This window comes from Anopheles arabiensis, chromosome 2, assembly GCF_016920715.1.
Source record: "Anopheles arabiensis isolate DONGOLA chromosome 2, AaraD3, whole genome shotgun sequence".
Taxonomy (NCBI): Eukaryota; Metazoa; Arthropoda; class Insecta; order Diptera; family Culicidae; genus Anopheles; species Anopheles arabiensis.
The window spans coordinates 28,635,761-28,648,972 of record NC_053517.1 but is presented as its reverse complement, the minus strand read 5'-3'; the positions used below and the strand labels follow the sequence as shown (position 1 = coordinate 28,648,972).

Here is a 13,212-nt window from a genome sequence, read left to right as displayed (position 1 = left end):
CGAACAAGCGAATGTTCTATGTGCACCGTTTTCCTGCCTCAAAAGTGCATCCTCTTTTAAGTTTGCAAATAATCAAAGTGCAACTATGCTCTGCCGGTATGCACTGCTCACTCAAAAACACACTCAGAACTCTCGCTGTTGGCGGAACAAAAGCCGATGCACAAGCTCGTCTCCGCTGCAGCCCATCAGCCCCATTCTGATCAGCCTCGATCATTGCTACCCTCAAACATTGCCCCGTCCGTGGTCCGCCCCCATTTCTGTTTTGTTGCGAAAACGAAATGAACGCATTTGACACAAGTGCAGTAGTGCGCGTTCCATTGGATTACAAAACAAAAGGCTACGGAGCGGGGAGGCGGAGTCGAAACAAGGGCAGCGGCAGACATAAGCGGGCAACGCTCCCGTTTCACAATGGGGCCAGGTCGATGCGATTGCAGCGACGCCATCGCCATCGGAACTGGCTAGCGGCGATGGTGCGATAGCGTGTGTGGCTACCGGAGGCAGGTTGTGGTGCATTCTAATTCGTTCGCTCGCGAGATGCCATTGTGTCTGTCGTCGGGTGCTGGAGAACAACCGACGATGGGCTCTCCTTCTCCCCACCCAGCCCCCCTAGCTTTCGTAGGTGTGCAGTCATTGGGTGCATTCGGGAAATAAAATGCAACTGCCGGATACGGATGCGGGATCTTTGTAGTTTGTAGCCCTGCTAGGGCAGCTTGATTAGAGTGTTGTTGTGCTGTTATTATTCGAGAGGGGAGCATAGAAGGGCAACGAGCTAGCAGCTTAGTTGCAGCGTTTTATTACTCGCTTTTTTTTTTAAGTTCCACACACGATAAATGGACGTACCGAGAGGCATGGAAGTAGGTTGATGTATCGATAGGGCATGGGACTGGAGTTTGCAAGTGCGTTTCAGAGCAGGATCAAGAGCATTCTTGTCCCGTTGTTACGAGAGTATGCACAATCAATAGGAGAAAGAAGAATGAAATGACTAGAGTAGACTGGACAGCGAATATCAAAAGTGCAACGAACAGGTTTGAATCATTTTTGCGACACAAAACCCCATTTTTAAAGAGCATTTTGAGATGGCTTAGACATCTTAGTTGCTCATTCCACTCTGTTAAAGCCGTTACACATTTTTGATCCACTTTTTTAAGCCTTTTAGAGATGGCCGCAATGTCCTAAACAACCATACCAATGAACGATTAGAGGAATCACCAATGATAAACTGTCACAATTTCCACTGCTACGGCTGTTTTGTCATTGTTGATCCACTTTGGTGCCACTTTCGCCCGTGTAAAACCCACAGCCGCATTACGCTCATTTCCGCTTCGGTTATCAATCAGCCTGCGTCTATAACTGCCTATTGCCAATGTGTTTCCCCGAATGCGGGTCGGTGTTTTTTTTTGCCGGCAAAAAGTTGTGTGAATCATTACCACGGCTAGCGTTTGACGGGGGGAGGGTTGTTTCTCGCAATTTGGCATTTGCGCAAGCACAAACAACGTACGGTGATATGTTTACTAGCTGCGCGCTGGTGAGCGCAATACCCCCTTCCCCTCCACACACGCTTTATCGAGCTAGTGGAATATATCAACAATTTAGTGCTTTTCTAACAATTCCGCAAAAGCATACGTTCTATGCGGCGCGCAAGTGTCTAAGTGACCTGGAAACGATTGATTGCTTCCAGCGTACAAGCGTACTAACCGGATATTTATTCCAGCTACGGAATGTGGGTTGCAATGTTCCGTTCGTTTTTGTTTTGTTTTAATTACCTCGTGATAAAGCGTTAATTAGTTTACGATATTCTGTCGAATGGCTTTTTACGCCGCATTTTCTAGCAATAGTTTGGCCTAACTATTCTTGCCTCTTTTATATCACTACACACAAATGCTTCGAGGTTTTTAAGGGCTGTGTGTGAGTAAGCATGTTTGTCCCAACATGACCACTTTCAACCTACATGTTTTCACACCCGGGAACGTTGCTGGCGCGTTCGTTCGCCCCAAATCGTCCTATTAGCACCGTTCTTCCTTCTAGGGAAACTCCCTGGGTGACCCATTTTCGATGGGATTCATTTCAAAGATTACATTATTGTTTTATCGTCCGCTCTCGTCGCGCTTCGACCCATCCCACAACTAAGTTGTTTTTTCTCTCTTAGTGTATATGTGTGTGTATGCCATAGCACATCCTTTCGTTGTGCGCCTGGGAGGATCCCGGCTACGATTGCCTCGTTAAGCAACAAAAATAATACCAAGTTAACGTTCTGTGTGCCCTTTGTTTCTTCTGGTGTTGCTTCTTTGCAATCAAGCGTACCGACCGAGAAAGAGAGAGATAAAAAAAGAGAGTAACGAGAGATAGAGAAAGAAAGAGAAGATGGCGAAGAGAATAAAAAGCACGCGGGATCTTAATATAGCGAATCTGCTGTGCCCTGTTTTGATTTGTTGTATTAAGGACGAGTTTTGCAGCTGCACGGATTTCATCAACAGAGACCATTGCCATTCTCGATCCGCTTTCTGTCACCCCTATTGCTCCATGCTCCGGTGGGATGAGTTGTCCGTGCCCGAACGCCCGTTTGCTGTTGGCATCAGAACGGACGTTAGGAGTCCGTGTCCTACATTCGCCCGCTGCTGATTCTTTTTTTATCGTTCATGAATACACACAGGCACATCCACGCACATACAGACGCGGATATGTTCGTAGTAGGATACGTTTCGAAGAAGCCTCTCGTTCTGTGCCTTTTGCTACGCCGCCCCCAGTTGCGAGTGCTCGCGATTGCTCTATTTTCTAGTGTGGCATTGCGCCAAGATTGTGCCTAGCTGCTGGGTGACAGGGGTGATTATACCGCACGGTTAGCACGCTCTCTTCCACCGCCACCGACACATCCTTCTTTTTGGGAGATAGATCAAAATATATCCTTTTTCAATTTATCCTGGCTTTGCCTCCATCTTCTCCTTCCCCGAGATTGTTTCGCATTCGAAACCTTAAATAGTTAAGCTCGGAATTGGAAGTCGATCTTTCATGTACGCGCTAGGTTCGGTTTCATTTCTCTCTAGCGTCTAGTTATCTACTCTCTGGTGGTTTGGTTGCTCATTTATACTCCAACCCAACGCCTTTGAAGCTCGGGTTTCCGCGCCTGCAATCATTGCGACAGCTTAACACCTTTCTAATACCTTTCCGATGAGACGTCCCAGCACTCCCAGGTAACATGCGATGTAGCTCTCACTGCTGCCTCTAAAGCTTTTTGTTGCAGCCGTCCAAAAAAGCCATCCAAAAAGCAAAGCACCACTTCACTAGCACACAGGCAGGAGTACCATGGTAACGCTGTTTTTTCCATTGCTGTTTTATCCTTTATCATGAGAGAAGAAAATACTCTGCATTTTCCCTTTCGGAGCAGGCAAGGCAGTAAAGCTTGCGAAGGGACAGTTTCGGTGTGTCGGGGAAAAAGGGATGGCCAGCGTGCTGACAGCTGCGCAATGCAAGCGACCTTGTAATAGAAACCGAGAAAGCGAAACTCATGGCTCTGCTGTGCGGTGGGAGCTTTTGAAATCCGCGCATTTTTTCCCAACCACTGCCGAGAGCTTGCTTTCCACTTTGAGAGCGTTTTTGAGCCGTTTTCTCCCTCTCTCTCTATATATATTTCTCTCTCCCCGTTCTGTTTATAGTTTTCTTTCGTTTGGGGCTGTTGCTGCACTTCCAGGCGTCCGTATGGAAAGCTTCTCGCCTGGCGTGGTTGTTCCCTTCCATTGCGCACTGGGTGGGTTAAAGAAGAAGGGTTTCTTCCGAATTTCGCGATGCTAACACAGGGAATGGAATATCAATTACTATTCGATGCTCAATTTCGATACTTCTGCACCACCACCCACCTTACGCACTCAACGACGCAACGCAAGCTCGATGATATGAGTGAGCTGTTTTTGATTGTGTGCAACGGAAGCTTCGGTAGCAACCACGTGACTGCTGGATAATTGATTGCCTCGTTTTTTTTTCATTTGCTCTCTCCCTCTCTCGCCGCTGCTACCTCGGCGCTTTTGGGAATGGAACCGCCAGTACGTAATTTAATAAATACAAGCAGCGCACATATGTTACACGTTACACGTTTTGTGTTAGCTGCGGGTTCGGGTTTGAAAGGGAAACGGGTTTCACCACACCGGGAATGTTCATCTGCACATTATCGCTGGATGGTTTTTCCGTGTTGAACGTTTTCGTAAAGGTACGGTAGCACCTTCGTTTCGGGGTTCACATTTTATAAATACTTCTGTACAAAGTTAAGTACTGCTGACCTGGTTGAAGGCACCGCAGCAACAGCTTCCCGCACAGTGACGCGTTTTCCTTATTTATTGTCGTTGCCCTGACGTTGCAAAAGTGGATCAATCGTAGCGCGTCACGCTACCGAAAAGCGGAACTCTCCAGCACAACATTCTCTGGCCCAAAAGGGGTCCACTGTACAGTCCAACCGAGTCAGGTGTTGGGCAAGGAGTTCTGTTTGTTCCGTTCCAGTTAGGCGTTTGGTTTATTCATACGATACGTATCCGGAACCGGGGACTGCCAGAAATGACCGAGGGTGGAGACTAGTATGTCGAGTGAATGACGGAAAGGAGACATCGAACACCGGGCCAGCCGGTGGCAAAATTGCCTCCCGCTTACTTCCTTTTGTTTTCCCGGGGACCAATGCTCCCCATGGGTGTAAGTTTAGGGTGCGAATGATTTATGGTGCCAAAGTAAACCCTTCAGTAATCCTTCCGGTCGGGTGGTTGGGCTTCTCTATTATTTTTTTTTTCGTGAAACAATCGATCGTACAGCAGCTTCGGGATGTTGGATGGAACGTCCCCTGGAAGCAATGTCGTTGGGACGAGAGAAAACAAAAACCATCCCCCAAAGCGATGAAGTGATCTTTGCTGGCTAGGGAGTCGTGAAAATCCTGGCGGACTTGAAATGGGTGGGTGCAAAATAGCTGTGTTCATCTTTTGTTGTGTTATTATTTTTCTTGTTAATTTAAAGCCTCATCTATGAGTTTTGCTTTCGGAATTCCTTCCCTAACTAAAAGACCTTTTGTGGTTAGAACGAAAACTCCGCTCAATACCATTTATCTCGCGTTATTTCTTGCTCATTTGTTTTGCGTTATCTTGTGGTCTTGAGCTGATTGTTGATGGAGTTAGTGAAGGTTCTATTTTGGTACTAGCCTCACATTACACAACTCATTTTTAAACTTATAAATCATCAACTTTTTGACTCACGTCAAGCCCTCTCAACGATCACATACAGACACACAATCGATTGTCTACGAGCGCTCTCGGCAGAACATAATTAAATGTCCTCCATTCGTGTGCTGCACTCAGTGTCCGCTGGAGTGCTCCAATCCTCGCAGTGCTTCGTCCCACTGTGCGTTGGTACTTGGTTCGGTGGTATTGTTTGGGCAGATGGCCAATCTCTGTGGTGTCCGCAGTGCGTCATCTTTTTGAAGGATAAGTGGGAGGTTGATGGCGAGTGTGGTTGGCCTGGAAGTGTAGCATTTCTCCTGCCGGCTTACCGGCTTAACAAACTCATTTCCCCCAGAGACCGCTTCTTGTCTTCCCTCGTGGGATGTGATTTAAATCGGTGCCACGGATCAATCTCGGACACGTGTACACGTGAAATCTTCATCCACAATCGTTAAACGTCACGGAGGTGTGTCTGTGTGTGTTTTGATTCTGCTCCTCACCAGTGGGTCATGCTCCACTTTTTTCCATGTCGGTTTGGGTCAGTTGGCAGACAAGGGTGGGGTAAAATTTAATTAAATCGTAGATTGTATCAAAAAGGATACAGAAACAAGTTAGGACACGTTAAACACACGCGCGTGTGCACACCAGGTCTCAGGCTATAAAGTCTAATTCTGGCCCGCTTTGCTGGGGGTCCTGGGGTACACAGCGCAACAGCAGCAAGAAACACGAAACAATTAAATCGAGCTCGCAGTGGAACGCGTTGTACACAGAAGTGGATCAGAATGCTGATTAAATCGCTGGAAAAAGTCAATTTGTTATCCAAATTTCGTTCTACCTTTCAATCGGGGGCTCCTGTTGCGTGCGTGTGTGTGTTTGTTGTGCCTGTTTCCTCGTTTCCTACAAAAAGGTGGGACATGAAATTTCCATAAGCTCATCCGGCCTGTCTGTGGGCGCCTTTTGAGGGATGAAGGGAAAAGTCTTAACAGTTCCCAAGTCCCAAACGCTACCACAGAAACGGACCCAGGAACGGATAAATCGGTGCTTCCTGCCAATGCTTCCGGCATACGTCATCAGCAGTCTATGGCCACAAAATATAAGCTACCAAAGGGGAAGACTTCTACCTCAAAATAGCTACACCCGTCGGGCGGAATCGAACGCTAGAATGTGAAAAGCGTTTTGGCTGTTGAGGAAAAATGTATAACCCAATCAAAAAGCGAAAGACAAAACAATACGGGATGCGAGGCTAGGTGGGAAAACCGTAATTGAGATGAAATTAAAAATACATCGCAAATCGGTTTTCCGATGTTCCGATCGCAACGATGTTTTGGCGAGCCAATCATCATCGACGGTACGGTATCAAAAATAGCAAAGCGGGGCAGTACTCAGACTTTTTTTTCGCGATGACGAGACCCGCATAGGACAAATCAAGGACGTTGAAATTCCCGTGCACTCGCCGTGCACAACCCTGGCCTAGCAAAAGCCTGCACCTGAGCGGCGTGCGATTTGGCGCTTTGTTTGATGCCCTTGAAGCGCGCTTGGTGCGCTTACCTCCCTCCCTGTCAGAAAAGCTGACCCAAGGACGAACGAATGGACGGACATGCTGATGGACTCGTTTATTTTCGGGTGAGCTTTTTTTTTTGGTTGCTTCTGTGCTGCTGCTAGGGGTACAGCCGAAGAGAAGCAGAGTGCGATGATAAAGCAGTCGAGAGGAGTTCATTTATTTTCGTTCGTTTGTTCTCGCTCTTTTCTTCTCCTCCGGCTGGCCGTTTGCAGTTTGCACGGTTTGCTGCGTTACAAAACGGAGCGTTAAATCTGCAGCTTCATTATCACCTGCAGTGCACTTTGCACCTTGGTGGTGCTATTTTTTTAGGAGGGGAAACGGTGGGCGATGTGTCGAGTAAAAAACAAAGCAATAAACCACATTGAAGTGGGAAGCGCAGGTCGTTTGACTACGGCTTTGGGGCCGGGGTGTGCCATTAGTGGTGCAACGTGATAATTATGCGTGTTTGCAGTGTTAACAGACCGGACACAAACAATTGCAACACTGGTGGCAATGGATGATGCAACTGATTGGTATAAGAAGCCGAGCATCTGACGGTTAAAATAAATTTAAATCAATCGATTCGAGTAGCTTTTAATAAAAGGTTAGATCTAATGCATTTTTACAATTGCACACTTTGGTTCTGCTATTTTTATCTGCTCCCCTTTACGAGAGCGTTAGCTGACGACAGCTCGGACCGTGTCTCACCCTCTCCCCTCCTAAGATGGAACAATGCCTGTGTGAGAAAATAATTACAATAATCCAATTTCGTGTCCAACCGATTAAAAACGTGCCGCTTTGCTTTGGATAGCGTTTTGCGCCGCAGTTGCGCACTGGTACGCGACAAACGATAGCGCACCGAGAGAGCAAACTGCAGCAAGCCTCCCATCGTTCGATTGTGTTCCTCTTGCTTGACTTGCAAATTAACAACGCACTGCAGTGCAATGCGATGTAAGTTAATGGAGTAAAGTTAAAGCCCTGCGTATCCGCCACTGTTTTGCACTCGATGTAGACAAGTTTGAATTGACGATCAAGTTCGTAATAGCCGTCACTTCTCCGTGAATTCCAGCAAATGTTGAACAACTTGGGAATAGTTTAGCGGTTTCATGTACCAAAGCTACTGATTAGATACAAGGTTACGAAGCAATATCATACTAATTACATCTTTTACACACAAAACTAACAAAAGTGCATGAGGGTTCGCTGACGCTACACAACATCCCATACAAACTCTTTGCTGTGTGTCTTGCGTGCGTATGGTTTTGCCTGCTGCCTCGCTGCGATCTATTTTATACCCATTGCCATGGTTTGTGTTTCTTTTATATCATTCATATTTTTTTCCTTTTAGATGACATCCATTATCATGATCATTACACACTCTCATACGGGACGATTCATGCCAAATCATCTTCGTCGAGCAGCGGCTCTGACCTGCCGCCGATCGCACAATCATTCGCGGGCACCACGATCGGTAAGTGTCGTTGTGTATGTTTTTGTTTATGTTTAACGCTTGTGTTTTCCGCCACAAAGTTCGTGTTTAATAATTTCCGGCCTCAGGGTCGCACCTCACCGCACACCCCTCTGCTAACGGGCTCTTATCGGCTATGTATTCATCAATCACACATTGAAGGTTGAGTTTACTGATCATTGAAGAGCTTCATAGTTCGGTGTTCGTTATTCCGCTTTTTATTCTAATTCATACTTCAAGGGATGTATCGCAAAAGCTAATCTATTTGGTATTTTATACATTCACTTGATCATTTTGCACCTGCTACCCCTAACGAGTCTCTAGAAGGTTACATCTTACATACGATATTTCTAACATCCTAATCACCGGGCCTGCAAGCTGTATCCACGACAAGCAGCCCGTATAATGTAATCGGTAATTGGATCAACTGTTCAGCATCGGCAAAATTACATCCTTTTCCATTTTTCTTTTTTTTTGTGTCACTCTCCACACATCCTTTACACCATGTGCTGCTCCCTCATGACCTTGACGGTTCTGGTGGTGAATTTTCTCGTTACACGTTAATGTCACTGTCGCCTACTCGTTCCCGCAAAGTCGCATACACTCTTCGTATCGCACTTGTGGTCCACCCTCGAGGGGCCTAACTCTAAAACGCTTACCGTTAATTAACGTCGATTTGTGCTTCCGTCCGGATTCGGAAAGCGTCTTGAAGTCCCTTCTGTGGCAGCCTCCGGGACCGAGGAAGATGGATGATACCACGCATCCGGGCTGTGCCCAGCCTGTGCGTTGATCCCAGATTTTGGGACAGGTGCTTCGTTGCAGAAGCGCTGTTTTGGAATTGGAAAATTCGGCCCATTGCCTGAAGCTCTTAAATCCCCATAATTCACTCATCCCGTGTAGCTAACGCGGTTCGTCACGATTGAAAGCATCGTCGTTGCGCCCGAGGGCGCCAGCATCGGCCTGCGTACATTAGCAGGAATGGTTTGATTCATTTTCTAACCGCAATCAACGTTGGAAAAGTGCTCGTTGTTGGGCGAAGGAGTCCGAAAAGTGCGTAGGGGAGCTATGCTTTTACTTTCGCTTTTATGATATCAGGTCCTCCAATGTGGGCCTGACGTTTCTAAAAAAAACTCTTAAGGTAAAGCAGCAGCTGCAAATCAATCGGAAGGATGTTCGTTAAAAGCAACTTCAAGACTATTATTGACGGGTTAAAGTTGTGTAGGCATGAAATAGTGTGTAACCTGTCCTATCAAATGATAATTCATTCGCTCTCATAGAATCATCTCAACTTTGTTAATTTAATCGTAATGTATTAGCTTATTATTGATAGAGCGTGAACTGTATGCTTCAATCTGAATTTCCGGAATGTTTTCTCCCGTTCAATTGGAAACATCTGTACGATTCAATCAATCCGCATTTCAAAAAATAAACAACATTCCCTTCCCCAATGACGTAGACACAGTCACGATGTGACCGAACTTTACGCCAAGGCCGTGAGTAGGAATGATCTTGTTTACCTTCTGATCGGTTTCCCTTTACCTTCGGCTATGTGTTTACACAACTGTGATCAGCTGTGATACTAAGCCGGTTGCTGTGTGTGAGGATGTGTTTGTGTGTAGGTACAATTGATGGTTGATCGTAAGACAATGCTATCGCGCCATCACGATTATTATCATTCGCCAAAAAACTGCATTCACACTGCAGCAGGAAGGAAAAGAGTCAGTGACATCATGGCAAGGTGGCCTATTTTCAACCGCTTACGTAAATCTCAAAAAGCGCAGCTAAAGAAACCGGTTTCGGAGCGCTATAAATGGCGCCCCTTGCCGAATGGCATTGACAGTGGAATTGTGATCATGCATTGTTTATGTTCGGATTGGACCAGGAGGAAAACCGTAACATCAGCAATGATGCAAACACTTAATTTGTGATAAAATAGTTCATTGGACACTGTCCACTTTGGTGGAAAGAAATAAATCAAATAAGAATAAACACAGATTAAATTAGCTCAAACTAAAAATGAGTAAATTAGCCTAGTGGACATTTTCTCTGAGTTTGTCAATGCAAACGCTTTGCCCTCTCCTTCGAGCATGTTAATTTACGACCAAATTTACATTAGCAATAAAAAATGTAAAAGTATTGCTACCCTGCAGCCAACAGTAGCACGAAATCTTGCTAACAGAAAATCCGGAAATCAATGTACAGCTTGCTCAATAATGTCAAGGTGTTGTCCCACATCGATGGTTATGTGTTAAGTGACCTCTCCTACCTCCAAAAACTCGCGTTCGTTACCACATTTGGATCGTTCGAAATTGTGCCGTGTTTTCACCTTCCTGTAACTGCGGTGGTGCGGAGCCGCCGAAACCTGTTCACTCCATTTCGGCTCGACACTTTCGGGAGACGGTTTTGGTAAGGTCAAGATGAAAGCGAAAGTTGTGACCGTTCAACCTACTTTTGTGCCACCGCCACACCGCAGTTGAACCAAGTTTAGTCATCCCTTCTTTGTGTGGGGAATTAAGTAAAGGGGAAGACGGTAAATAAGGCACCAGGCACGATCGTTGCGCTTCGCTCAATGTTGCAAAAAAGAGAAGACTGGAAAACGTGAGGTAAGCATTTGCATCTCATCACGTCACAGTGACACTTTAAACAGGGTGGTGCCATAAATTTTCACCCTTAGAAAGCAAGCATTACATTGCAGTCGGGAAAGAAGGTGCACTGGAGCGATTGGATGACTTATGGTCGCGTACCGAACAACCGAACCGTCCCCTAGACCCAGCCATTGGCATCGTCGCCTTCTAAGCGAAAAGGTCATTTAAAAACCATTTTCGCCTCAATTTATGTCCTCTTGGAATAAGCTATTTTAATTTACTATTTGTGGGCTAGTGTTGGCCATTCTTGCGAGCCATCATACATCATCGTAGAAACGGAAAACCGAAACGAATGTTTTGCTTGCGTCAAATCGGCGAAGCTCACCGTGTTGGGATTATGCTTTTACTCTTCACCCTCTAATCCTCTTCCCGCCCAACAATGAAAACCGCAAACCGCCATTCCATTAGATGTTGTGAAACTACAGCTCATAAAAAGGGCACGCCTGGGGGAGGGTTGTTTTTTTTTGTCGGTTGTCGCGGCGCACAGCGAATGGGAAAGCCAAGGGTTATTTTTGTACTGGCTTTCACAAACGATCGCGGGGGGCAAAGGTGCAATATTTTATGACATCCGTGACGAGTAATAAAATAAACCCGCACGCTCCCATGGGCTGCCCCAAAAGCACTAACTGTGCGCGATCTCTGAACGCTCTTTAGCCGGCGCGACCAACAAATTCCTGACGTGGAGATGCATCGACAGTGGCCGTGAGCGAGTGGTCAGTGATTTTGTGCGTGTGTGTGTGTGTGTGTGTTTGTTTGCAATCCTGCATGTGACGACATCTGTTTGCACAATCGCACACCGAACCGGTTGCACTGTGCAGTCATCCCCCTTTCCCATTCCTTTTTAGGCCGGGCTTCCGTTGATTCTTGTTCACAATTTTTGAAGCCGGCATTGTCGGGGGGCTTTTTTAAGCAAACAAACACACACCAAAGGAGAGGCCGAGCTTCTCCATGCCCACTGTCACTGTGCTTTGGCTCGCCGATCGGACTTGCAACATTCGAAACAATAGCAGACGATGACGACAATGTAGACTTGGTTGGGTCGGTCGGTCGGTCGGCGGTGGTGTCGAGGTCGACGCGGCGTGTCTTTCGTCACTTGGCCGTTCCATCGTCTGAAGTGCTCCGCTGTCTGCTGTGTGTGTATGTGTTCACTCTTACCTGACCAGTATCACAGAGCAGTAGGGGGGAGTTTGGTGAGTCGATTCGGTGGCAAATCTTACGCATCATAACACTTTACCATCACCACACACACACACACACACACACACACACACACACACACTTTGCGCAATCGAATTGAGTGTTAAATTCCGTTTGCGGGGAGTTTGTTGGCAGGGGAAAGAAGAGAGACACTCAAAACAAAACCCACAGAAAAAGGAATCTAATGGTGGTTGGGAAACCCCTCCTCGAGAAGGAACCGTGCCGAGACAATCCAATTTGACCAATTGTGCCGCAATAGACTTCGGCACTTCGTTCCGATGGATCGTTGGGCGAAATGGAAGATAGAGATGAGATTCGGCTTCTGAGATTCATCTCGCGTCTGAGAACGATTCAGTCCGCAAATGTATGCGCTGGTGTATGCGCGTGTCTAACATAAATGGTTCGCCCGTATACTGCACGGCCCGAAACAGCAGCACTTGATAGACTCAATTGAATGCAATTTAGCATACTTGTTGAATACGGCTTTTTGGATGGGATGTTATGAGGGAGGGGAGTACGGGGTGTCGACCAAGGGATGATACGTTAAACGATAATGTTACATCGGTGGTATCAGCCGCTGGATATGGTGCAGTGCTGATAGCGCCCGGATGTTTCCACTTTTAAGTGATTTGAATTAACAACAATTTATTTCCCGCTTCAACATAGGCATATATTGTTTGTTTTTTTTTTGGGCCTGTTGGTACACGGGACATAAGGCGGGTCGTTTATTTGGTCAATGTTGGGCTCGAACAGAAATGGCTTTATGCTTTACTGCTGCTGTTGCTGTTGATGGAATTGATGGAATAAATTGTTTACGGCTGACGTCAGATCGATCGTTGGCGCGTTATTGAACTCTTAAAACGAACGCACGTCGGAGTGTGAGATGAAAACAAGATAATTTTCGATAAAAATATAGGCTTTTTTTAGGATTCCTTGCTATCAAAAACAACTTCTGTTTACAAGATCATAAAGATCATCGTGGTAAACCAGTAAAAAAGTTCAGTTTTTTTCTCAGTTTTTGAGTCATTTAACAACAACATTAAAGTCACTTTATAAGATTACTTACGGCACAAGTGGCATTGGGCACCCGGGTCACGGGATAAAAACCTTCGCGTCTCGCTACATGGACACACGGAAAACCCAGCGAACCAGTTGACAGCGATCCGTCAGCAAGCA

General features: G+C 46.2%; 1 protein-coding gene across 9 annotated transcripts in view; it reads left to right on the top strand.

Moving 5' to 3' along the window:
- The window catches only part of LOC120894441 (RNA-binding protein Nova-1), an 80,290-nt gene that overhangs the window by 6,185 nt on the left and 60,893 nt on the right, over positions 1 to 13,212 (top strand). For 6 of the 9 annotated variants that reach the window (XM_040297028.1, XM_040297025.1, XM_040297027.1 and 3 more), the window contains exon 3: positions 8,075 to 8,197. The exons of the other annotated variants lie outside the window; for them this stretch is intronic. In XM_040297028.1, the coding sequence (XP_040152962.1) occupies positions 8,075 to 8,197 (123 nt within the window). The remainder of the gene's footprint in view (positions 1 to 8,074; positions 8,198 to 13,212) is intronic. 9 annotated transcript variants of the gene reach the window in all.